Source organism: Aspergillus piperis (assembly GCF_003184755.1).
Source record: "Aspergillus piperis CBS 112811 unplaced genomic scaffold BO85scaffold_7, whole genome shotgun sequence".
Taxonomy (NCBI): domain Eukaryota; kingdom Fungi; phylum Ascomycota; class Eurotiomycetes; order Eurotiales; family Aspergillaceae; genus Aspergillus; species Aspergillus piperis.
Window position 1 is genome coordinate 565648 of NW_020291597.1, and position 20156 is coordinate 585803.

General features: G+C 53.1%; 8 protein-coding genes across 8 annotated transcripts; 2 read left to right on the top strand and 6 right to left on the bottom strand.

Annotated features, from left to right (window-relative positions):
- Positions 1 to 35: 35 nt before the first annotated feature.
- BO85DRAFT_395519 (NADH:flavin oxidoreductase/NADH oxidase family protein) lies at positions 36 to 1780 on the bottom strand. Its single transcript, XM_025656964.1, has 4 exons — positions 1476 to 1780; positions 747 to 1411; positions 337 to 690; positions 36 to 280 (listed from the first exon to the last, which is right to left on the bottom strand). Exons 1-4 carry the CDS (start codon positions 1648 to 1650, stop codon positions 221 to 223), a joined length of 1254 nt encoding a protein of 417 aa, XP_025516379.1. The 5' UTR covers positions 1651 to 1780; the 3' UTR covers positions 36 to 220.
- An 829-nt stretch (positions 1781 to 2609) lies between these two features.
- BO85DRAFT_519337 (uncharacterized protein) lies at positions 2610 to 4865 on the bottom strand. The gene has a single exon (XM_025665042.1). It carries the CDS (start codon positions 4559 to 4561, stop codon positions 2762 to 2764), a length of 1800 nt encoding a protein of 599 aa, XP_025516380.1. The 5' UTR covers positions 4562 to 4865; the 3' UTR covers positions 2610 to 2761.
- A 212-nt stretch (positions 4866 to 5077) lies between these two features.
- On the bottom strand, positions 5078 to 6472 carry BO85DRAFT_477144 (D-isomer specific 2-hydroxyacid dehydrogenase family protein). Its single transcript, XM_025662820.1, has 4 exons — positions 6072 to 6472; positions 5968 to 6020; positions 5830 to 5917; positions 5078 to 5775 (listed from the first exon to the last, which is right to left on the bottom strand). The coding sequence occupies exons 1-4, from the start codon at positions 6392 to 6394 to the stop codon at positions 5181 to 5183; spliced, it is 1059 nt and encodes a 352-aa protein (XP_025516381.1). The 5' UTR covers positions 6395 to 6472; the 3' UTR covers positions 5078 to 5180.
- Positions 6473 to 8436: 1964 nt separating this feature from the next.
- BO85DRAFT_448509 (WD40 repeat domain-containing protein) lies at positions 8437 to 11172 on the top strand. The gene is made up of 2 exons (XM_025659948.1): positions 8437 to 9564; positions 9617 to 11172. The coding sequence occupies exons 1-2, from the start codon at positions 8565 to 8567 to the stop codon at positions 11056 to 11058; spliced, it is 2442 nt and encodes an 813-aa protein (XP_025516382.1). The 5' UTR covers positions 8437 to 8564; the 3' UTR covers positions 11059 to 11172.
- A 164-nt stretch (positions 11173 to 11336) lies between these two features.
- BO85DRAFT_448510 (uncharacterized protein) lies at positions 11337 to 12340 on the top strand. Its single transcript, XM_025659949.1, has 2 exons — positions 11337 to 11941; positions 12009 to 12340. Exons 1-2 carry the CDS (start codon positions 11462 to 11464, stop codon positions 12141 to 12143), a joined length of 615 nt encoding a protein of 204 aa, XP_025516383.1. The 5' UTR covers positions 11337 to 11461; the 3' UTR covers positions 12144 to 12340.
- On the bottom strand, positions 12241 to 16902 carry BO85DRAFT_448512 (class I myosin myoA). The gene is made up of 9 exons (XM_025659950.1): positions 16621 to 16902; positions 16290 to 16526; positions 16148 to 16193; positions 15598 to 16080; positions 13848 to 15545; positions 13707 to 13798; positions 13413 to 13660; positions 12805 to 13364; positions 12241 to 12754 (listed from the first exon to the last, which is right to left on the bottom strand). Exons 1-9 carry the CDS (start codon positions 16621 to 16623, stop codon positions 12324 to 12326), a joined length of 3798 nt encoding a protein of 1265 aa, XP_025516384.1. The 5' UTR covers positions 16624 to 16902; the 3' UTR covers positions 12241 to 12323.
- Positions 16903 to 17537: 635 nt separating this feature from the next.
- On the bottom strand, positions 17538 to 18795 carry BO85DRAFT_275497 (uncharacterized protein). The gene is made up of 3 exons (XM_025655139.1): positions 18581 to 18795; positions 18279 to 18531; positions 17538 to 18217 (listed from the first exon to the last, which is right to left on the bottom strand). The coding sequence occupies exons 1-3, from the start codon at positions 18690 to 18692 to the stop codon at positions 17998 to 18000; spliced, it is 585 nt and encodes a 194-aa protein (XP_025516385.1). The 5' UTR covers positions 18693 to 18795; the 3' UTR covers positions 17538 to 17997.
- On the bottom strand, positions 18738 to 19963 carry BO85DRAFT_419161 (OPA3 family protein). Its single transcript, XM_025657845.1, has 2 exons — positions 19747 to 19963; positions 18738 to 19685 (listed from the first exon to the last, which is right to left on the bottom strand). Exons 1-2 carry the CDS (start codon positions 19804 to 19806, stop codon positions 18900 to 18902), a joined length of 846 nt encoding a protein of 281 aa, XP_025516386.1. The 5' UTR covers positions 19807 to 19963; the 3' UTR covers positions 18738 to 18899.
- Between the last annotated feature and the right edge of the window lie 193 nt (positions 19964 to 20156).

Consider the following 20156-nt stretch of genomic DNA (forward strand, 5'->3'; position numbering starts at 1 on the left):
TTCGTCGATGAGTATCGTTAATCTAACATACCATGCCTGATTGGATCTAAAGGACTTTCCGTTCCTCGCTCTAGCATGGTCACGCAACGAGGCAGATTTATACTAAGTGGCATCTCTCGCTGAACTCGAGACTCATGACCATGTAGAGATACACAAAAGAAATACGATAACATATATCATTAGACAATTCGGCCCTCCTGGCATAAAGGTCGCAATAATCTCACGCAATCGTGTGGACAATACCACGACCGAGTTTCTCTATCTGGCTACTATACCAACTCTGAGAAAGGAAGTAATGTCAGCGAGTGGCACCCCAATCACATACATCTCACTTACACTCTCAAGGCCAGCCCCAACCGATCTGTTGCTCAACATCTTGAGGATCCAAGGCTGTTTTATCTGTTGCGTGACAAGCCGTGCGCTCTCTTTCGGGACATCTGGATTCAATAGAATGTCATTCGGTAAAGTCGGTTTGAGGACTGCTGGACGCCCAATTCCAATCATGTCGCAGTCCCCATCTTTCAGTGCCTTCTCCATACCAGCTCGGGTACGGAAACCTCCCGTCACCATCAATGGAGTCCCTGGGAATTTCGCTCGGATAGCGCTGGCGAACTCCAGGAAGAATGCCTCCCGAGCCACCGTCCGAGCGGACTTTTCGGGCTGTCGAGATGGCGTGGAGGAACTCATCATCTGGTCAATTATCAGTTGTGCAACCAACCACACACCAAGGGGACAGTTCATCCTACCGAGGGATCCTCGTACGACCCACCACTGATTTCAACAAAGTCCACACCCGCCTCAACGATCAGCTTGAGCTGCTCAACACAGGCCTTCAACGCACTTTCGGACTGATGGTCGACCGAGTTCAACTTTATCCCCACGCAGAAATCTGCAGGAACCGTTTTCCGAATCGCACGAATAATTTCGACAATAATCTTCACACGGCCCGCCGGCGAACCGCCATAGCTATCCGTCCTTAGGTTCGCCGTAGGCGACAGAAACTGAGACAAAAGGTATCCATGTGCTGCATGCAACTCCACCCCCTGGAACCCCGTCTGTGATGCCAACCGACTAGTATAAACGAACTGATCGACCACATGATCGATATCCTTCCGGGTCATCTCCCTCGGTGTACCGAAAATCACCGAGCTCGCGACCCTATCCACGATTCTCGAACCAATATTCAATGGTATGGGACTGGGCGCTACATTCTTCGCAGTGAGACACCGCGAGCCCGCACCTATGGGCGATTGCCTTCCCGGGTGACTGATTTGCATGACTGTCGGCGTGCCATGTTTCGTACAAGCAGCGGACCACTCGCTCCATCTGCGGATCAGCTCTGGTTCAATAGCTGGGTTTGGTGCAAGGTCATGCGCATCTCCAAGGTACATTCTATCCACTTGGACGTTTCCTATCACGAAACGTTCAGCGCATTATTTCACTGCGAACGGAGACATTGATTGCATGGCACTCACCCGTCAGAAGCATACCCCATCCACCGCGTCCCCACTCGGCATAAGCGCGATTATGGAGCTCTGTAGGCAGGTTATCACCGTCAGACATATGTTCTGCCATTGCAGCCTTCACCAAACGGTTCTTTATTTGCAGCCCACACTTGAGGGTCAGATTCTCTGAGATTGCGGATTCCATGGTCGGTGTTCTCAACCAGATGATAGACTTGAACTGTGATATAATATATCAAATAGAATCTTGTTCGTCGCACACTCAATTTATAGAGATAAAACACCTGTCTATCTGTCCCTGAAATGAATCACATAAGAATCCCCCCTTAATCACTAATCCCCTCCTTTCATCTTCCGTTCCTTTCTAGAACCCTATCGATAAATCATATGTGCTCCGAGGCCCGGCCCCTGTACGTACGGTACAATCACGTTAAATATCATCGAACAACCAATAAGAATTATCACATCCGATCCCCTTTTGAGAAAAAGTTGCGAGTTCACGCAGCAGATCATAGTGGCAGAATGTCGGAACTCGATCGAGTTCCGAGATGTATGGAGTAAAAGTGGGTCTATCCACTCGAGTTCCGACACCCGAGATCGCTATTGCTCGCCACTGGGATTCTGACCGGGTTTCGGGCGTCGATTTCCAGTCCATAGTACCAACCAATTATTCCCTGTATGATATGGTTAGGAGGACGGCGAGCCTCGGTTTTATAACGGCCTGTGGTTTCTTGTAAAGCAAAAAAGGTGTATTATCTGGGAATGTACTATGAGGAGTGGAGAGGAGGCAGGTAGTAGGGTGGAAGTCTGGTTATATACATAGTAAGACCCCTGAGACTGAACCGTTGGCTATTGCACGCTTTTTAGGTTCCTGGTACGAGACCCATCCAGCTAGTTTGAGACGGTGGAGATTTGGGACCTGAAACATCATCGAGTATAATAACTATAAACTAACGCGTGGCGGCTGGGAGCTGACAGATATGCAGGGAGAAGTCATTGATGACCGGGGATGACAATGGTATTGTTCATGACGGCTGCATTGTTCTACTCCTATTATCCTCTTCATGGACTTGTTCTTGGCGCTGATAAATGGTTCGTGTTGGAGTTGATAGTTCGGACGGTCGTGCTACGGATGGACGAAGATATACCACGAATTGCAGTAACGTGCAAACGAAATTGCCAAATAACAAGTCTATCAGCACTATCTTCAGAACCGAAGATCGGGGCTACGGCGCAACGATTCCAAAGAACATCAAAGAGGTCACCGCACAACAAATAAAAGGACGAAACAGTAATCATCACACCTGCGCTGCCCTAAACCCATGACAAGGCCAATCCGGTCTCGGAAAGCGCTGGGGTCGCGTATACTCCTCGAAGAACATGTTGCCGATGCTGACATTAGAATGCATAGTATGGGCCTCGCGACCTCTCACCCGACCGTACTGAAGCCCACGCACACTAGGATATATCACATTCTGCAGCATTGCCAGCGCTCTATGGTTGGACTGGTCGAACCACAAATGGTCCGGGTGCACAACAAGGACGGTATCGTCCCGGGCCGATTGGGAATCGATGAAGAAGATAGGGAAATGGTTGTCGCGTTCTCCGTGATAGGTGAAGACTTCCCAGAAGATCTTCCAGACGTCGTCGAGTGTGCCATCCGCTTCACCGTCCCAGGGAACGTAACATGCGACTTTAGATCCCCAGTGACTCTCTTCCACTTGGCCTAACGTGCGGATTTCTTTTTCTATCTCGTATTTTTCGGATCGGGAAAGGTCTTTCGTGAGATAAAACACTGGTATAGTGTATTGTCCTTTCTTGGCTGGGAGCCATCGCGGTGGATTGGGGTAGAATGGTTGGTCAAATGGACGCAGTAGCTCCGGGTCGACCTTGTGACTGTACATGTACTGTTCTGCGGATAATCCTCGTCGTCTCATCATTTCAATCCAGGGTCCCCTGTCAAGGATTATGTTTTCCAGGGTTATTCGTGCCACGTTTGGCAAATCACCTCGTTCGTACTTGACAATCCCTAGTTCAAGGTCGTTAACATTCTGAGCGACGGGCATCTGTTGAAGAAAGTAAATATTGAATGGGGCTAGTTTGTCCCCTGTTCTAATCCGATACGCCTCCCATAGGTTTGCGAGGTCACGGCGAGACCTGGTTCTGTGATATTCCCAAGGGATGAAAGTCATGGTATATGACCGAACACCGGCGCGCTCGATTTTCCGGTAGTCCTCAATGACGTTCTGGAAGAGGGTTTGGATATGATGAAGCTCGTGTTGCGTGGCTGGGAAGAGGAGAAAGATGTTCAGGTGCTTTTCCTTGTGGTATATCCACGGCGGCAACCACATAGGACTCTCGTTGGCTATAGAAAGCCAGTCCAGGACTTGCTCCGCCAGCTCCGGTGGCAATGGTGTGTGTTTTGTCAAGAAGGCCGCGGTAATACTGAACCGTTCTTCGTGACTGAGAGAAGTCGCTCTGTCGGCGGTAAATGGGGGCCGGTCAGGGTCATAGAGAGTGAGGCCAGGATCATCATATCGATCGCGTTCAATGTTATGCATGAGCGACCTCTTCGGTGGTTGCAAGTTGGAAAGCTTTTCAAGAAAATCTTTGCTGAACCCGTCTACAGCAGCCCGCTTAGCGAAGACGCAAAAGTCGCCCGTTGGGGCTAAGACAACTGGCTCTGGCTTGACAACGACCATGACCAGTGACAACAGTGGATCCTCCCACATACGAAGATTCCCATGCACCTGGCGCTGGGTGAGGCCATCTGCTACAATGAATCGTGTCCACCCAGCCCGATATGCTAAGACGGCCATTGCGTGGATGTTCGCTTGGCTGTCTGGGCAGGAGCCATGGAGGGCGACTCGACGTAGCAGCCCAGAGGATGGTTGCCATCTTGTCAGTGTTATATTTTCCCGTCTGAAGAACTCTTGTAGGCGAGAAGCAAGATAAGCTTGTTCGGCTGGGGTTTGCTTGGCCAGGTAGACAAGCAGCAAAGGATATTTGTCCTCCTGCTTCTCGTCGATGAGGTGTGGGAGTCCGTACGTTGGAGCGGAAGGCCCAGTGCCGTTGTCCGATCCAATACGGGCTTCCATCTGTTCTGTTTCTCCCCGATGCCAGTTTCTTCAGCCGGATTAGAGGGGTACAGAAGGATAAGCGGGTGAAGATGCGGGTGGAGAACTAAGCAGACAGGGTGGGACGGTCGATGAATGGGATTGATTCCACTGACAGGGAAAATAACTGATTGCAGTGGGGAACTCGTATGGACCCGGCATTACTGAAGCACGTGGCGGCTGTCGGCGCATGGAGCTTGAGTTTCGCAGACGAATTGAATATCTGACGTGGCTTTGATTGTGAATGATTTCAGGATACAAGTTGGCAAGAGAACAATCAAGATGCTATAGCCAATGCAACAGACAGACACTCCCCCATTCGAAAATGTATGTATTAGTCAGTTGTGATCGCTGTCTGGAAGGAACGGCGATCAACGCCGCTCTGACTTCCGCCTGCCACTTTCTCCATATGTCGGGCAGACCCTCACCGCCTGAAATAGTAATGTCTGAGGCATAAGCGGGGTATAGAGGGAGCCTGAAGGGTGTGCTGTGACTTGTTGAGTTTCATAAGCTCTGTGATCATTTTAATACTAATGCATCTAGCTCTCTATAATTCTATGTGTGAGTAGTCACGTTATCGTCAGATTCTCATCCATCTACATCAGTATCCCAACTCTTTATCAACTTGGTTGATCAGATGCTGTCCACGAGCCCGTCTTTCCAAATTGCTCTGCAGTATCTTAATAGCACGATCATTATAGTGGGTTGAATTCCCACTGCAATGCGGAGTAATGATGACATTCTTATACCCCCACAGCTTATGGTCAGCTGGCAATGGCTCCGGATCTGTAACATCCAGTGCTGCGCCTCGGATCTGACCCGCATCCAGGGCTTCCATAAGATCATCCGTTTTGATCACTGCTCCCCGGGCAATGTTGCTAACATAAGCCTTCTTCTTGCTGAGCTGGGCGAATTGCTCCCGCCCGATCAGGCCTCGTGTCTGCCCAGTCAGCGGGACAGTAATCACCAGCAAGTCGAGATCTGAACCCAGGAAGTCATTGAGTTGATCTTTGCCCCAAAACCACTTTGACGGAAATGTACCGTCTTCGTCCCCAAGGCCTGGCTCGCTATATGAATCTGCTTTTCGTGATTCCGGCGTGGCTCGGGGGTGTAGTGTAAAGGCATGGACGTCCATGCCAAAGGCTTTGGCGACTCGGGCGCATTGCCGGCCGATACTTCCATAGCCCATGAATCCACTAGTATATGTGTGTCAATTGCTGAATACTTGAAAGACTCAAAGTCACACTCACACTCTGAGGCCAACTGCATCCTCAGTGTCCTCATCCGATGTCGGGTCGATCCATTTACCGGCTTTCTGGTTGTCAAGGTATGCCGGGACTAACTCATCGTTAGTGTTATGTTCCTATCGATGGGTGGGGTCGACATGCGATGGTGCTGAAAGGCAAGGAAGGTCATGAACGCCCATTCTGTGATTTGAGGTCTGATCCGTCAGTTATCTCCTTCTTCCAGGATATGCCTGAACGAAACTCACGGATGAACTCCATTCGCTGTACAGAATGCAACGTCTGTCTCATCAAACAGCTGGGTACCCAGAACGTGATTGCACCCGGCACTCAAGAGTTGGACATATTGTAGACTTGGAGCCAGTTCTTTGGGCGGAAGAAGCTTCCAGGTGAGGAGTGCTGTAACCTCTTTCCATGTCTCGGGGGAGATGTCAGTGGGCAGCTCCGTAGCAAATCGGTCAATTTCGCGTTTCTCGATGCGCATGTGGGGCACAGCGCTTTTCAGGTTATCGATCCATGTGTCTGGGAAAGCACAGGGCATGAGAATCAGTAGGAATTCCTGGGATTCCATGATAGAATATCTCGGAGTTGTGAGTGAATCGAAAAGTCCAGTGTAGTATTAATGAAAGAAGGGTGTGGAGTTGCTGGGGTATACATACATACTTACTGCTGAACAGGAGTGAGGGGGGATGATGCGTTATCGATGCGCAGAGATAAGTAGTTAGTTGGTACTACATTACTTATCATATTAGTTGGTGTCTCAGGCACATACCCCGCCCACGTTCGGCCTGCGGGGCCAATTATAAAGCGGCATTGGTTGTGAGTACTAACTATCGTATTCAGGTAAGTAGTACTAAAGTGGTGGACACTCTAATGACAAGCACTCGTCGTGTACAAAGCTGCCCAGCTAATGTTGTTCGACAACGAAGACCCCTTAGTACATCATCTATGCCCAAATGTAACGGGGCGGTAGATCAATCACCAAGCTTGAGTCATGGAAGATCTATCAACTCGCGAGCTGTCTTTCTCTCCTCCAGCAGCCAGCCGAGCATCTGTCAAGCAAATGATAGAAACGTTCCTTGGTCTTGCGCTTCCAGAAATGGAGCTGTGTCCTCTAATCTTCGGGATGGGACCAACTCTTTGAATAGGATTTCGTCTGAACCAAGTCGTATGCTTGACAGTTACCGAGTGGTGTCAATGAATGTAATAAAGTACTGCTATTGACCAGTCAGTGGAGTCGGAATAATAGTAAGACCGACAGTATGCTTCTATTCTTAGGAGGCCTCAGGCCGTTATTCTTATTATACTTTCCCGCAGTAGTGCTCTTTTCTTCGTATTATTTAATGGGGGATCTTCTCGATCAGAAAGAAGTGAAACGTACCCATACAGCAATAGTGTAATAAGATCTTCAATCTCTACTGCTGGTGTGGGAGCCTCAAAATGGGGAATCTGACAGATAAAATCAGGCTGCGTGAACGTGGAGGAGCACTACCAAGCCTCAATACAAATAGATCAGACACCAGAGAAAAAGAAACCAATCCAATCGGGATTTGAACTACTTGGTACTTAGTCCCTTAGTACCTACTGGGTAGCAAGCCCTGACTGCGGACATATACATCCCGTTAGAATCAGAACATGTCACTTGTACCAAGTACTATCTACTACTGTCTAACTAGTCTTTAAACTTAAAACAGGGTTAGAATAGAAGCAGCATTAACTTCCCAACTCACAAACTGCAGCAAACCCCCATACATAAAGTTCTACTAGTTTTACAATCATCTCTTTCTTGTCTTTGCCTCGTGATCGGCAACTCCCCCCTCCATGTGACAGCCCCGATCGGGATCCACGTTCTCTCTCTCTCTTTCCCTTCCGTCTCTTACAAGTTCTAAGTTGCTTTTTCCTCCTCCCTCTCTGTCTCGCTTCTACCTCTTCTTCGACCGTCTCCTTCTTTTCATTCCCCATTTCTCTCTTACTTTTTGCCTCCTTTTCCTCCCTCTTCTGCGGCATCTGCTGCCTCTTTCCTGCAGTCTACCCTAACTGGGGTATGATTGACGGCCTCTTGGCCTCCCACTCCCATCTTGAGTCCTGCCGGGTATTTTGCTTTTTCCCTTCTACCTACTTACTACCTTTCGGCCTTCACCTCCAACTTATAACCTCTTCACCGGCCAGTACTTATCTAGTGGTGTGTTTATTGGTGGTGTTACTGTGGTGCGACACCGCCCCTCCACCTCGGGATTCTTCCATTCCTTCTGTCCGCCTCCCACTGGCTTCCTTACTTCCCTTCCTTCCTTCTCCTCCCACACTGCTAAGCCACCACCACCACCACTGACCTTTTCATGGTGGGTTGGTCACACAACACACAACACACACTGACTCTCTGCCATTTTCTCCTCAGCTAGCGCAGTGGCTGTCCCACTCTGGGAGTTCAACCCTACGCTTATCCCTATCGGTGTGGGGGAGGTGGGCAATACGCCCTGCGGGGTGAACTTGACTTATCGGCTGCAGAAGTCCAGATCCGACGGGGATTGATTGATTGATTGACTGCGATCGGAGGACCAACAACGTGGTCCCGACCGGCCCTCATCCCTGTGCAACCCACCCCAGTGCCAATCACCGGTTGATCCCTCCTCCGTCTGAATTCCTTACTACTTAAATTCCACTCCCTGCTTATTTCTCCCCACCGCTCGCCCCAGTTGATCGGTGGCCAGCCCGTTGTCAACTCTGCGTCCGCCCTGACCGGAATGCCTGGCCCGACTGCCTCCGATTTCCCTTCGTCTTCGTCCTCCTCTGCCTCCGAGTCCTCCTCCAGCACCTCGGTCCTGCCGGGACCCCCGAGTACCCGCGCTCGCAGCCCGTCAGCATGTACCGTCCCCAGATCCTCACATCCCTGGACCCCAGACAGTCTGCCCTCGCCTAACGCCTCCTCGTCGACCCGGTTGCAGATGCCGTCCATCGAAGACCCCGCGCCCGCCGTCAGCTCGGACGCTTCCGCGGCGGGCATCCACGGTGATACAGACGATCGGAACACGAGCGAATTGGCCGCCTCCGCCTTCCTGGCTGTCCCCCAGTATACGCACGTCTTCGAGTCTCCCGATCGGCCCTACGCTACTTCCTCCGAGGTGGTGAATGCGGTGAGGGCGCGCGACGATTTACTGGTGCGTCAGACTGTGCCCGACCATGCGCCCAACCCGTCGTCGCCCCCGGTGGAATGGTACGTCTCGGACTCGGAAATGACGGACGCGCTGTCGGAGATGGGTGGCGTCCCGCTGGAACCCTACATCGGTGGACACGTCGGTATGGCAGCCCTCCTCAACCAGTCGCTGGATACCCCGGTCTCCGCACACCACGTCGCGTCCACCATCTCCAGCGACACCGAAGATGGGGAGGCGACCGATCTGATCATGGACTATGAGCCGTCGGTGATGGAGAACCGGTCCACGTCGCAGTCCATCGCAGAGGACGACCCGGATGACACGCAAAAGTTCTACTCGGATGATGGCGATGAATACGACGACGATGTCGCCAGTGACATGGGGACCCGCCATGGCACGGCGTACTTGTCGGAGGAGGAGCTGGAAGACTTCTATCACGACCCACCTTCACCCTCGGCTCCTGAATTATCTGATCTGGGGCCCGGTTCCATGCGCGACGACTACAGCAATGTTTTTTCCGAGGGGGACGATTCAAGCAATGCCGACCCGACGGGCGAGACGCATTTTGCTGCTCCAGTGGTGGGAACGAGTGAGTCTCCATCGGTTTCTACGGTTCTTACGGCATGCTAACCTAGTACTAGCCCGCGAAAGGAATCTGAACGTGGACCAGTTTATTGCCCAGTGGCTGTACCAGTCGTCCGCCGCGTCCGCGATTCCCAGTCTGTCGATGTCGTCGGCACACCTCCCCCGCAGCGCCATTGCGCATCTGATCGGGTGGATTCCCCCGCCGAAAATCTATCGACCGCCGGGGTATGCGCGAGATTTCTACGATCTGCAACAGATCCCCTGGTGGGATGCCTTGCGGATCAAACGGGCTTATGTGCGCGAGCTGCGGGACCAGTCGTATACATCGTACCACAACCTGGAATATTCCCGGCAACGGCCTGGCGCGAGGTTGCCGCAGGAAGAGTCGTACTTTCGCGGCAAGGCCATGTACACGGAACACAAAGCCACCATCGAGCACTTTCAGCTCCGGAACCTGATGTCGGTGGCGGCATATAATACCGTCCACTTTGCACACGAGTCAAAGGTCTACTCGTGGGTGCCCGCATACGACGATCTCGTCTGCCTGCTCGATCTGTCACGGCCGACGGTCGAGTCGGGGCTGCAGGGCCCCGTCAAGATCTCGACGATGAAGTCGGCGCACGACACGACCATCGCGGGCGGGTTTTCGGGCGAATATGCCGTGCGAGCGGCGGGCACGACAGGCCCGGGCGTGCAAGGCTATGTAACCAAGGACGCGAATGGCATCACCAACCATGTCGACATCATTCCGAGTCGGACGAATCGGTCTCCACAGGGGATCTTCGCGTCGAATGACCGTCACTTGCGGGTGCTGGATTGCGAGACCAACACGTTTGTGGCGGACCACGAGCTCTCGCGGGCCATCAACTGCACGACGACCTCGCCGGACGGGCGCCTGCGCGTGCTGATTGGCGACTCAGCGGACGCGTGGGTCGTCGAAGCGGATACCGGGCGCCCGGTGCACCCCTTGCGCGGACACCGCGATTTCGGGTTTGCGTGCGCCTGGGCGCCCGACATGCACCACATCGCCACGAGCAATCAAGATAAGACAGCGATCATCTGGGATGTGCGCATGTGGCGGATGCTGCAGAAGATCGAGTCCGATGTGGCCGGATACCGGTCACTGCGCTGGTCGCCCGTGGGCGGCGGGCCGCGCACTCTGCTGCTGTGTGAGCCGGCGGACCGCATCGCCGTGGTCAACGCGCAGACATACCAGCGTCGACAAGTGCACGACTTCTTTGGGGAGATCGGCGGTGCCGACTACGCGCCGGATGGCAGCACGATCTGGGTGGCCAACACGGACGAGCACTTTGGCGGGTTCCTGGAATATGAGCGACGGCAGTGGGGACAACGATATGGGCTGCGGGATCGACCGAACGAGTGGCTGCGCGAGACGGAGCTGGACGACGACGAGCGATGCATGTTGACAGAGCGCGAGCGACAGCAGCGATGGATGTGGACTTTGGAGGACGAGGAGCATGAAGCGATGCTATTGTAGCGATGGGTGTATGAGTAGTGCATTATATTGCATAATTGGGCGGAGCCGTGATTTAGAGATACCACGTTATTGCAGTTTTAGCCATGATTCGAAGCATTCTCACAACCCTGTTCACCATCACTTACTTGATAATAATACAAAGTCCTCCGTACAAAGTAAACTAAATCGCCCGATCGTGGCTGAGCGCCCTGCCCCACTGCCGATCATTCCCCATTCCCCCTTCTACATCTCGTCTACACCGCCACAGCCCCTCATAAATACTCCTTATCCCCTTAACCCCTCCATCATCCCCTCCTACCATCATCATCATCACCTTATCATCTATCTCCCCAACACAACACAACCCAAAACAAACAAACAAACACAAAGTATCAAAGAAAAATAAAGAAAAATAAAGAAAAATATGTCCTTCTCCAACCTCATCTCCTCCGCCCTCGAACAAGCCACCTCCGGCTCCCACTCCTCTTCCTCCGGAGGATACTCCGGAGGTGGTGGTGGTGGCTACGGCAATTCTGGATCCTACGACGACGAATTCTCCTCCGCCCAACACCACGCACAATCCCACGAATCCTCCTCCGACAGTTCTCTCTTCTCCTCCGCCCTGGGCTTCCTCTCCGACCGCAAGAGCCAGTACTCCGAGCAACCGGACATCGACGAGGAGCATCTCGTGCAGTCGCACCAGCGGCTGTATAACGGTGGCGGAGAGCAGCAGCAACATGATAGCAGCAGCTTGGGTGCCGGCGCTGCGATGCAGGCGCTAAAGATGTTTACCTCTGGTGGTGGTAGCGGTGGTAGCAGCGGTGGGGATAAGAATGAGTTTATTGGCATGGCGATGGCGCAGGCGAGTAAGCTTTGGGAGGAGAAGGCTGGGTCTGGCAGTGTTGTAAGTCTTACTTATTTCATGGTTTCTTCTTCTCTTGGGGGATGTGGGCTAACTGGTGTTGGGGCAGTCTGGTGATAAGCAGTCGGCTGTTAACTCGGCGGCTGAGATGGCGTTTAAGATGTATATGAAGAGTCAGGGCAGTGGGTCGAGTGGTACGGGTGGTCCGGGGGCGTTGATGAGTTTGGCGAGTAAGTTCTTGTAAGTAAATATTATAAGGTTGTTGGTTGGGTATTATGAGGACGGGTTTGTGATATTGTGAGGATGTTGGTTGCATTGATGACAGGGAGGGTATATCTACTGGTCCAGCTGTAGCAGTGCTATACATGTCTATTTTATCTACCGGGTATGCTTCTAGCTCATTCTCGACAGTGTAGTATGTAGTCTACCACTCATCGTCTTCATCATGATGTCCCTGCATCGCGTGCTGTCGCGCCTTTAGTGCCTCCGCCAATCCTCCCGCCAGACTCGCGTTCGACGCGCTGTTGGGTGTCCCCCGTCCGCTGCCGCCAGATGAGTCGTGCGAGTTCATGCTCACGGCACTATCGCGCGGTGCTGCTGGGGGTGCGGGCGCCACCTTCCGCCCAGCCATGTTGGGCCGCTTCGCTGGCGGGGCCGGCGGTGCCGGCTTGGCCTTGGCTTTGGCGGCCACAGCGGCGGCGGCACCATTAGTCGCCGGCACGGGGCTGGCGCGGGGTGCAGCCGGTGGCGGCGGGGGCGGTGCAGGCTTAGGTGACGCTGCTACTTGCTCCTCAAGGTAGGCCTCGGGCGTCCAGCCCTGAACCGATGTCGCTGTGTTCATACACAACCACCATCCTGCAGACATTAGCTGACATTCGTCGTAAACAATGGGTTGTGTGACTTACCATTTCCTTCCTTGGACACAATCTGCACAAGTTCGCCCGCCCGGATCGACAGTTCGTTGGTCTGGTCGCTGTTAAAGTCGTACAACACCTTCGCCATTGGCTTCTTCTGGGCTGGCGGCGTCGCCGGGGGAGGTGGGGGCGGCGCCCTTGCGGAGCTGGTGGATGCATTTCGTGTGTGCTGCGCTGCGGCAACCGCGGCAACAGGTTGAGGGACCGGTCTGGGCTGTGCTGCGGGCGACACCGCTGGCCTGGGGGCGGGGGGTGGTAGCACGGCAGCGGGCTGCGGCGTGGACTGAGGCAAAGGCTGGCGCGCCGGTACAGGTCTGGATGCCAACTTCGAGGGCCCGCCGCCAGGACCGCCAGGCCGGAGCAACTTGCCCTTCGTCACGGGTCGCGCAGCAACCTGCTTCGGGCGTGGCGTGGGTTTGGAAACAGAGCTAGGGGGTTCACCCGCACTCGTATGGATGGTGCTGCTCTTGTAGCTGTCGACGTTCGAGGCCCCAGGGTCCTTGACCACCTTGACGGTGGCCAGCTTGCCCGGCTTCTTGTTGTACTCGATGCTAGGAAAAATTAGTGGCGCTCTCTCTATGAGGATGAAACGAGCTTACTGGTCAGCAATCTTCAGGTTCAGCTGTCCGCGAAGTGCATTGGTGAGGTGGGTGAAGAACTCCGTCTTGAAGACACAGTTCATCAGCGGGTCCGGCTCCTGTCCGCCCACCACAAGCGAGAACCAGTCATCCTTCAGGTTCGATGTGCTGACGGACTTGATCGCTCCGATAGGTATCGTCCTCTCTGACGCAATCTGAAGCTGGTTGTTGACCAGCGTTTGTGCCACGATGTAGACGTGTCGGTTGGTCTGCGTTGTCAGCTGCGTCCAGTTGCAGCAAGGAGCGTCGACTTACCAAAACAAAGATGCGCGGCGCCGGCTTGCTGGACCGGCCAAACTTAGAAATCAATACTTCGCCACGGCAAGAAAAGAGAATATTTTCCGATCCTAGCACTTGTCAGCCAGATCCTACACACACACAAACCATGCTACTCACCGTTAATGCCTGCACCGTTCCGGATCATCTCGCCCGGTCCACCCTTATTGCCAACGCCCACATAATCTCCGAGGAAGCGCCGCGACCCGAGCAAACTCATCCTGCGCCGCTCCTTCTTGCCCTGAAGGACCTGATGTCCTTGGTCCCGCAGTTTGATGAACTCCAGACCGCCTGTCATGCGACGCCAGAACCGCTGGATGCGGATGGCGCATTCAATGCGGTAGCGCAGGTAGTTGCGCCAAGCACGCTGAATGCGAATGGCCATGTTGTGCCAGTACCGGTCGCGCATCGTCTCCAAGGCGAATAGCGTCTCCGGGGTCTTGACAAAGACCTTGGTGATACCCATCTGGTACTCTTCTGCGGGGATACTGGTGTCTTTGAGGATTTGGCGGGCACCAGACTCCTCATCGCCCGTCCACGTGTAGTCGCCGGCGTAGGATGTCTTGGGCGACAGCAGGTAGAAGCGTTCCACAAACTTATCAAACGTTTGACGGTAGGCGAAACCAGCGCGACGAATACGTACGTTCTCCTGCAGACCCAGATACTTGATCTGGTGCAGCACGTTGCCTTGGTTGTACTCCCGGGGCGCTTTGTTATCGTTGGGCTTGATGGTCCGAATGTAAGACGGCTGTGCCTTCATCAAGGTCGCCACAAGGTCGTTGGCAGATGCCTTGATCTTGTCGCTGGCGGTGGGCGGACGTCTCTTATCATCCTGGTTGACCTGGTTGGGGAAGAGGGTGTGGACGAATTGGTTGCTGCTAGAACCGGCGAGGTTCAACAGATCCTTCAGCAGCTGGTCCTTGTTCTTGTCGGTCATGCCCTCGACTGCATAGCTGACGTCACCGGCGTAATGCTTGACGATAAACTGGCCCTGGCGGCTCTCAAAGTTGGGGTTCTGGCCCAGGAAGTTGAGACGGCCGACGAATGTGTTGTCCGCCGCGCCGGAGTCGGCATGCGCTGTCGCGCAGGCATCGTTCAGCGCTGCAAAGACACCAGGGGGACGCTTGTCCTCAATCAACGAGCAGACCACCTTGTTATCAAAGTATTTGATCGGGGTCCACTGGATCTGTTCCCGCGCATACTCATCCTGCTCCGCCTTCAAGGTCAACTGGATGAAGATCTGCTGCAACTTCTCATTGACGTAGTTAATACACAGTTGCTCAAACGAGTTCTTCTCGAAAATCTCAAACCCGTAGATATCCAAGATACCGATGGAGTTCGCCACCGACCCTCTGGCGGTCAATGAAGAGTTGACCCGCCCAACAATCCAGTCAAAGAGATTGAAGTAGATCGCCTTGGACAACGCATCACGAACAGCCAGCGCCTGCACCGTGTTCAACGGAACCTCATAAACCGATCCCCTGCGGCCTCCGCGGGCCGTCTCCATCAACCGGATGGTCAGCGCCTTGTTCACCTGCGCGGCATCGACCTCCAGCAAGTATGCGACAAAGTCGACCACCGACTGGTCAGTGATGGCAGCGTTCCCGGAATCGTCTTCGGCAAACTGGATGTTTCCGATCCACAGGATCGCGGCCAGCATGCGGAACACCTCATCCTGTTCAGCTTCTGCCATCCCGATGACACCCATTGCATTGATGGTGTCTCTAAATTCGGCCGCATCATCGACGCCGGGGACATCGTAGCACTTTGACCGGCTGGTGTAGAGATAGGACTGAGGTTGTTGTATGCCGAACATGTCTGGTCACGAGCTGTTAGCGCGTTCACAGGAACCGGGATTAATTGCGCCTACCTCTGTACTTCTGCGGTGCAGCCTTGGTAAATTGGTAGAAAATGTGGAAGTTTCGCTCATTCGTGATCTGGCCCACCACTCTTGACTTCTCTAACAGATAGTTTGTAATGTTGGCACCCACCGGCTCGCCATTGGTGTTGAATTCCAGTTCCAGGTATTTTCCGAAACGGGAGGAGTTGTTGTTGCGCAGGGTCTTTGCGTTACCAAACGATTCGAGCAACGGGTTGGTGGCCAAAACCATGTCCTTGGTCTGTTGGATGGACGAGTCGCTGCCACCAGATACACTGGCGATGTACTGCATGATCCGCTTGGCCGCTTCCGTCTTACCCGCACCCGACTCTCCTGAAATGATCACGCACTGGTTATCCTTGTATGACTTCATGTTGTAGTAGGCGGATTCTGCGACCGCGAAAACGTGGGGCGGGACTTCGAGTCGGTTCTTCCCCCGGTAGGACTCGAGGACACGATCGGTATAGATGCCCACTAGAATAGGGGGCGTGGTCAGCCATGCGACCACGGGCACTGATGGCGCTCAGGGGAAGCCACTTACAGTCGCGGAACGGGTTAACAGACACCAACACATGTCCAATGTATGTCTATGGAAGTCGTCCATTAGTTATTGTCCTCGCCTAGATAGCCTTGCCCGAATGTGTGTGGTAGTAGTGGCGGTAGTGGTGGCAGCGGCAGCTTACGTAGATCTCGTCATGTTCGAAGCGGAGTTTGAGGTTCTCATTGATGGCCTCGTTGGAGATTTTGCTAAGGAGGGTAAGATCTGAGACACCAATCTCCTTCTTCTTTGTACTTTCGAAGACGGCCTTCTTGACCTGAGGCTTGCCCGCCTGTCGCCCGTCGCCCACATCGGCGGCGGCCTTGGAGCGACCGAAGCCGCGACTCTTCTTCTCCCCGCCAGCCGGACGTCGTGAATGACCCTAACAATGAGACATGGGGGTTAGCAAAAGACAATTCAATCCAAAAGGGTAAACCTCTGGCATCAAACTGGCAGGGAAATGGGCTGCGACTCACCATGATTGTGGCTACCGACCTCCCCGGAAGTTGCGCCCAAGCGTCACGATATCTGGCCTATCAATCTGGACAGGAACGGGGCGGATAAATTCACAGCGGATAGGGAATGAACGCAGCGGGCGTATGGTTCATTCCAAGAAGCTAGTGGATGGTGTAAGGAGGGGCCCGCAGGAAAGAATAAGGGTGTGTAAGGTAATAGAAGAGGGGTATAGGAATGCGAAGAGGACGAGGGGAGAGAGAAAGAGAAAGAGGGAGGAAGAATGACGGAAGGGTGCCTTGTGGAGGAGGAGGAGGAGGAGGAGGAGAGAATGGCCGGGGTCCCTCTTTCGCTATTCTAAGTAACGACAGACACAAGACTGGAAGAAGAGAGCCGGTGATTCGGCGGGCCGGCCGATGGAGCCTGCGCCACACTTGGGTTGCGCTGCCTCGAATACGCGCAATCACTTATTACTGTTAGTACCCGACCATCCCATCTAAATCAACTAGGATTGGTAGTACCAGAGTTATACTAGTTAGTAAGTAAGTAAGTTGAGTACTTAACCGTAGGGATACTATCTACTACTATATGTTGTTGCCTCCGGGGCAAAAGTAAAAGTAAAAGTAAAAATCCCCGAGCGCCAGTCGCCCCTGGAAGTCCCGGGTCCCTGGCGCTAAAAGGTTCCAGTCAGTCAGTTAGTTAGTTAGTTCGTTGTTAAGGGAAGAAAGAAAGAAAAGAAGGGCTGGCCGCACACGCCCGTCCGAGGCACCGACGATCCAAGGGACTGATGGGTGTCAGTGCCTGAGGCTGCCATTAGTTGCCAACGGTTCCTTTTCCTTCTTCGTCGACTCTTCCTCGACTCTTCCTCGACTCTTCCTCTCCCTCTCACTACGTCACCCCTCCTGCAGCCCAATGCTTGTCCGGCTTTTATTACTAGAAACTAGGAACTAGTTCCCTCCTTCACCATCCAGCTGATCCCGGATTTCTTACCATAACATCTGCCACATTTCATCAATTGCATTGATTAGGGGCTAGTACTGATGGAAATTGGTTTTCTTCTAATGTAGAACCCCTGGATAGGGGGATAGTCCTGATAAACGAATACGATCCACTCCCGAAAATATATTTTGGGTTGTCGTGTGTACCTAACTTCCTCGCCTCCCAACCTGATATGTTCTCCTACTCCAATTAGTACCACAACAACTTACTGATACTATCCTGACTTGGTACTACACAATTGGGCAACGAAACACACGTGACATCATCAAATACACCATCTAAGAAAGAAACAGCATTGGGCTGACTTTCAAACCCCTTACAATAAGAATAAAGGGGTGTAATTATTTGCCATAATACTGCCGTAGTTGCTGATCCCACTTATAGTTCCATGAGTCCTACAACTACCCAGCGAAACCTCTGAAGCTCTGACCCCCCTGTTCATCAAATGATGTAGCAGAGAAGAACCTGGATCTTGCAAAACCCATTGTGTTCGCAGAGCATTGTTGCCGTGGAATCTTGATTGCCTCAAGGTTGGTGATATATTCTTGCACAGAGGCCAGGAAGCAATCCGCGTCTGCAATAGGAATGACAGGCAGCACGTTTGGGAGGGATTCGATCATCCTGTACAACTCCTCAATATTAGTCACAACTACTTCTAGATGAATGTGGAGAATGCTCGCACAGTGCTTGCAATGCTACCAGCCCATCAAGACGATATCTCCCACTTGCACTATGGAACGGTGCCTCGGACAGCAGGTATACCACAGCTTCCTTGTCGACGCCACCTGCGAGGGAGGAGAATTGGCGTAGTCTGAATGTAGTCTCTTCTGCAACAGACGCTTCAATGGATGAGGGTGTTAACAGGAGGATACTTAGTGTCGCTGTATCATTACCCAGGCGGAAGTTGAAATCACTCCCCTCTTTCACCTCCCCCGCTGTATCCGTATCAGAGGGAAGCTCCATCCTCAATCGAAGTCTACCAACCTTTTAGGCCCGGAGACATTCTCAAGATTGGCTCAAGCATTCTCCATATTGATTGCTCTCGAAGTGAAAGGCAGTAGGTGCCGCGAAGAGAAACAGAGTTGTCCGGCTCCATCCTATGTAGTATATGTTCGAAGGTATGTGGTATGTTGAAGATACGCCCATTGAAGAGAGGAGTGAATTATATTTATAAGCCTCCGCATGTTTGCCTTCCGTCATGTCTAAGGGTATCGCAACATCATTAACAAGATAGTCCACCACAGAGTGCCCCAACTGATCTATAACAATATATACAGGTGCATAAGTCTAATACTGGCATCGCTCAAGCTTTTTTCGGCTCTGGCGCTTTCGCTTCCGGTTCGGCTGGTTTCGATGCCGGTGAGGTTGGCGCATCAACTGATGGCTTCGCTGCACTCTTGCTCTCCTTGATCACAGACTCTGCCCGTTGTTCCGGACTCTCCCCCCAAGGCAGATACGACGTAATCCACGACAGCAAGCCCGGCTCCTCGGCTGGCTTCACCTCATCCTCTTGGTTCACGTCCCACACCTCGCGTGGTAGGATCCTCGAGGAGGACTTGGGTAGTTCCCCGTGCTTGGCCTTCTGTTGAAGCAGCTCCTTCTCCAAGGCCAACAGTGCTAGCCGGGCGGCCTTCTCAGACTGCTCCAGCTCGGCCAATCGAGTCTCAACGTCCTCCCTGCGGGTTGTTTCCTTTCTCCGAGACCTCCACGACTCAAAGACAATCAATCCTCCCGCAACAATAAACAAGAATGTCTCGCTGATAAATGTGGCACCGGACTCGATGGCCTTGGACTCGGACAATGGTCGAATGTGAGGTTTCGGTGCCGGCTTCGCTGCCTCCTCTGCCGCCGCTTTGGCTTTCGCAATGGCTTCCTCTTCCGCTTTCGCCTCTACTTCCGTCTTGACCGTTGGGGACGTGGGCTTGTGCTTTCGGAGCTCCCTTTCAGCAGCTGCTCGTTTTTGCGATGCGGCGTTGTCGCGAATGTTGCCTAGCCGGAGACGCATGTCGATACGGTGGAGACCTTGCGCCATAGAGACGCAGATGCGCCGGAAGCGTTCATGTTCGCGAGCCTGGGCCTTGATTTGGTTCTTTGAAGTGTCAGTCAGTTCCGGTCAGCAGCGCATCACTGCAAGGGTGGAATAAGCGTACGGCGATCGGCTTTGACAAGGTGCGGATAACAAGGGAGGAGAGCTTGAGGGTGAGAGACATGGTGGGTGGAGGGGAGGGAGAAGAGAGATTTTAGGAAAGAATGAAGAGAGAGGTCCTAGAGATGTATTATGAGCGACTTGAATCCATATCACGGTAAGGCGAGGTCTTAAAATAGCTCTTCACATGGACCTGGAAGTTGGTCGAAGATGATTCACAACTGCTGACTGGATGGTCAGGCATCAACCGGCAGCGGGACTCGTGGGGCGCATAGCTGTGCATAATGTGCGGTTGCTGTGCCTGCTGACATTAGCAATGCGCGTTGGACAGGCATTCGGATCAATGTTTATCGATTGCCGCATGGGGAAGTTCGTTTGGTCTCCATCCGGGAAGCTCTCCGTCTTTGCTTCTGT

Bases quoted from the DNA above. Each gene is read 5' to 3' on its own strand.
- BO85DRAFT_395519 (XM_025656964.1), bottom strand. From the start codon at position 1,650: ATGGAATCCGCAATCTCAGAGAATCTGACCCTCAAGTGTGGGCTGCAA. The intron at 1,412-1,475 runs GTGAGTGCCATG...GTTTCGTGATAG, and splicing joins ATGGGGTATGCTTCTGACGG to GAAACGTCCAAGTGGATAGA. The intron at 691-746 runs GTAGGATGAACT...ATAATTGACCAG, and splicing joins GGTCGTACGAGGATCCCTCG to ATGATGAGTTCCTCCACGCC.
- BO85DRAFT_519337 (XM_025665042.1), bottom strand. From the start codon at position 4,561: ATGGAAGCCCGTATTGGATCGGACAACGGCACTGGGCCTTCCGCTCCA.
- BO85DRAFT_477144 (XM_025662820.1), bottom strand. From the start codon at position 6,394: ATGGAATCCCAGGAATTCCTACTGATTCTCATGCCCTGTGCTTTCCCA. The intron at 6,021-6,071 runs GTGAGTTTCGTT...CTGACGGATCAG, and splicing joins ACAGCGAATGGAGTTCATCC to ACCTCAAATCACAGAATGGG. The intron at 5,776-5,829 runs GTGAGTGTGACT...CACATATACTAG, and splicing joins GATGCAGTTGGCCTCAGAGT to TGGATTCATGGGCTATGGAA.
- BO85DRAFT_448509 (XM_025659948.1), top strand. From the start codon at position 8,565: ATGCCTGGCCCGACTGCCTCCGATTTCCCTTCGTCTTCGTCCTCCTCT. The intron at 9,565-9,616 runs GTGAGTCTCCAT...ACCTAGTACTAG, and splicing joins TGCTCCAGTGGTGGGAACGA to CCCGCGAAAGGAATCTGAAC.
- BO85DRAFT_448510 (XM_025659949.1), top strand. From the start codon at position 11,462: ATGTCCTTCTCCAACCTCATCTCCTCCGCCCTCGAACAAGCCACCTCC. The intron at 11,942-12,008 runs GTAAGTCTTACT...GTGTTGGGGCAG, and splicing joins AGGCTGGGTCTGGCAGTGTT to TCTGGTGATAAGCAGTCGGC.
- BO85DRAFT_448512 (XM_025659950.1), bottom strand. The intron at 16,194-16,289 runs GTAAGCTGCCGC...CGACTTCCATAG, and splicing joins TCGAACATGACGAGATCTAC to ACATACATTGGACATGTGTT. The intron at 13,799-13,847 runs GTGAGTAGCATG...GACAAGTGCTAG, and splicing joins GAACGGTGCAGGCATTAACG to GATCGGAAAATATTCTCTTT.
- BO85DRAFT_275497 (XM_025655139.1), bottom strand. From the start codon at position 18,692: ATGGAGCCGGACAACTCTGTTTCTCTTCGCGGCACCTACTGCCTTTCA. The intron at 18,532-18,580 runs GTTGGTAGACTT...ATACGGATACAG, and splicing joins AATGTCTCCGGGCCTAAAAG to CGGGGGAGGTGAAAGAGGGG. The intron at 18,218-18,278 runs GTGCGAGCATTC...GGAGTTGTACAG, and splicing joins CTGGTAGCATTGCAAGCACT to GATGATCGAATCCCTCCCAA.
- BO85DRAFT_419161 (XM_025657845.1), bottom strand. From the start codon at position 19,806: ATGTCTCTCACCCTCAAGCTCTCCTCCCTTGTTATCCGCACCTTGTCA. The intron at 19,686-19,746 runs GTACGCTTATTC...GACACTTCAAAG, and splicing joins CCTTGTCAAAGCCGATCGCC to AACCAAATCAAGGCCCAGGC.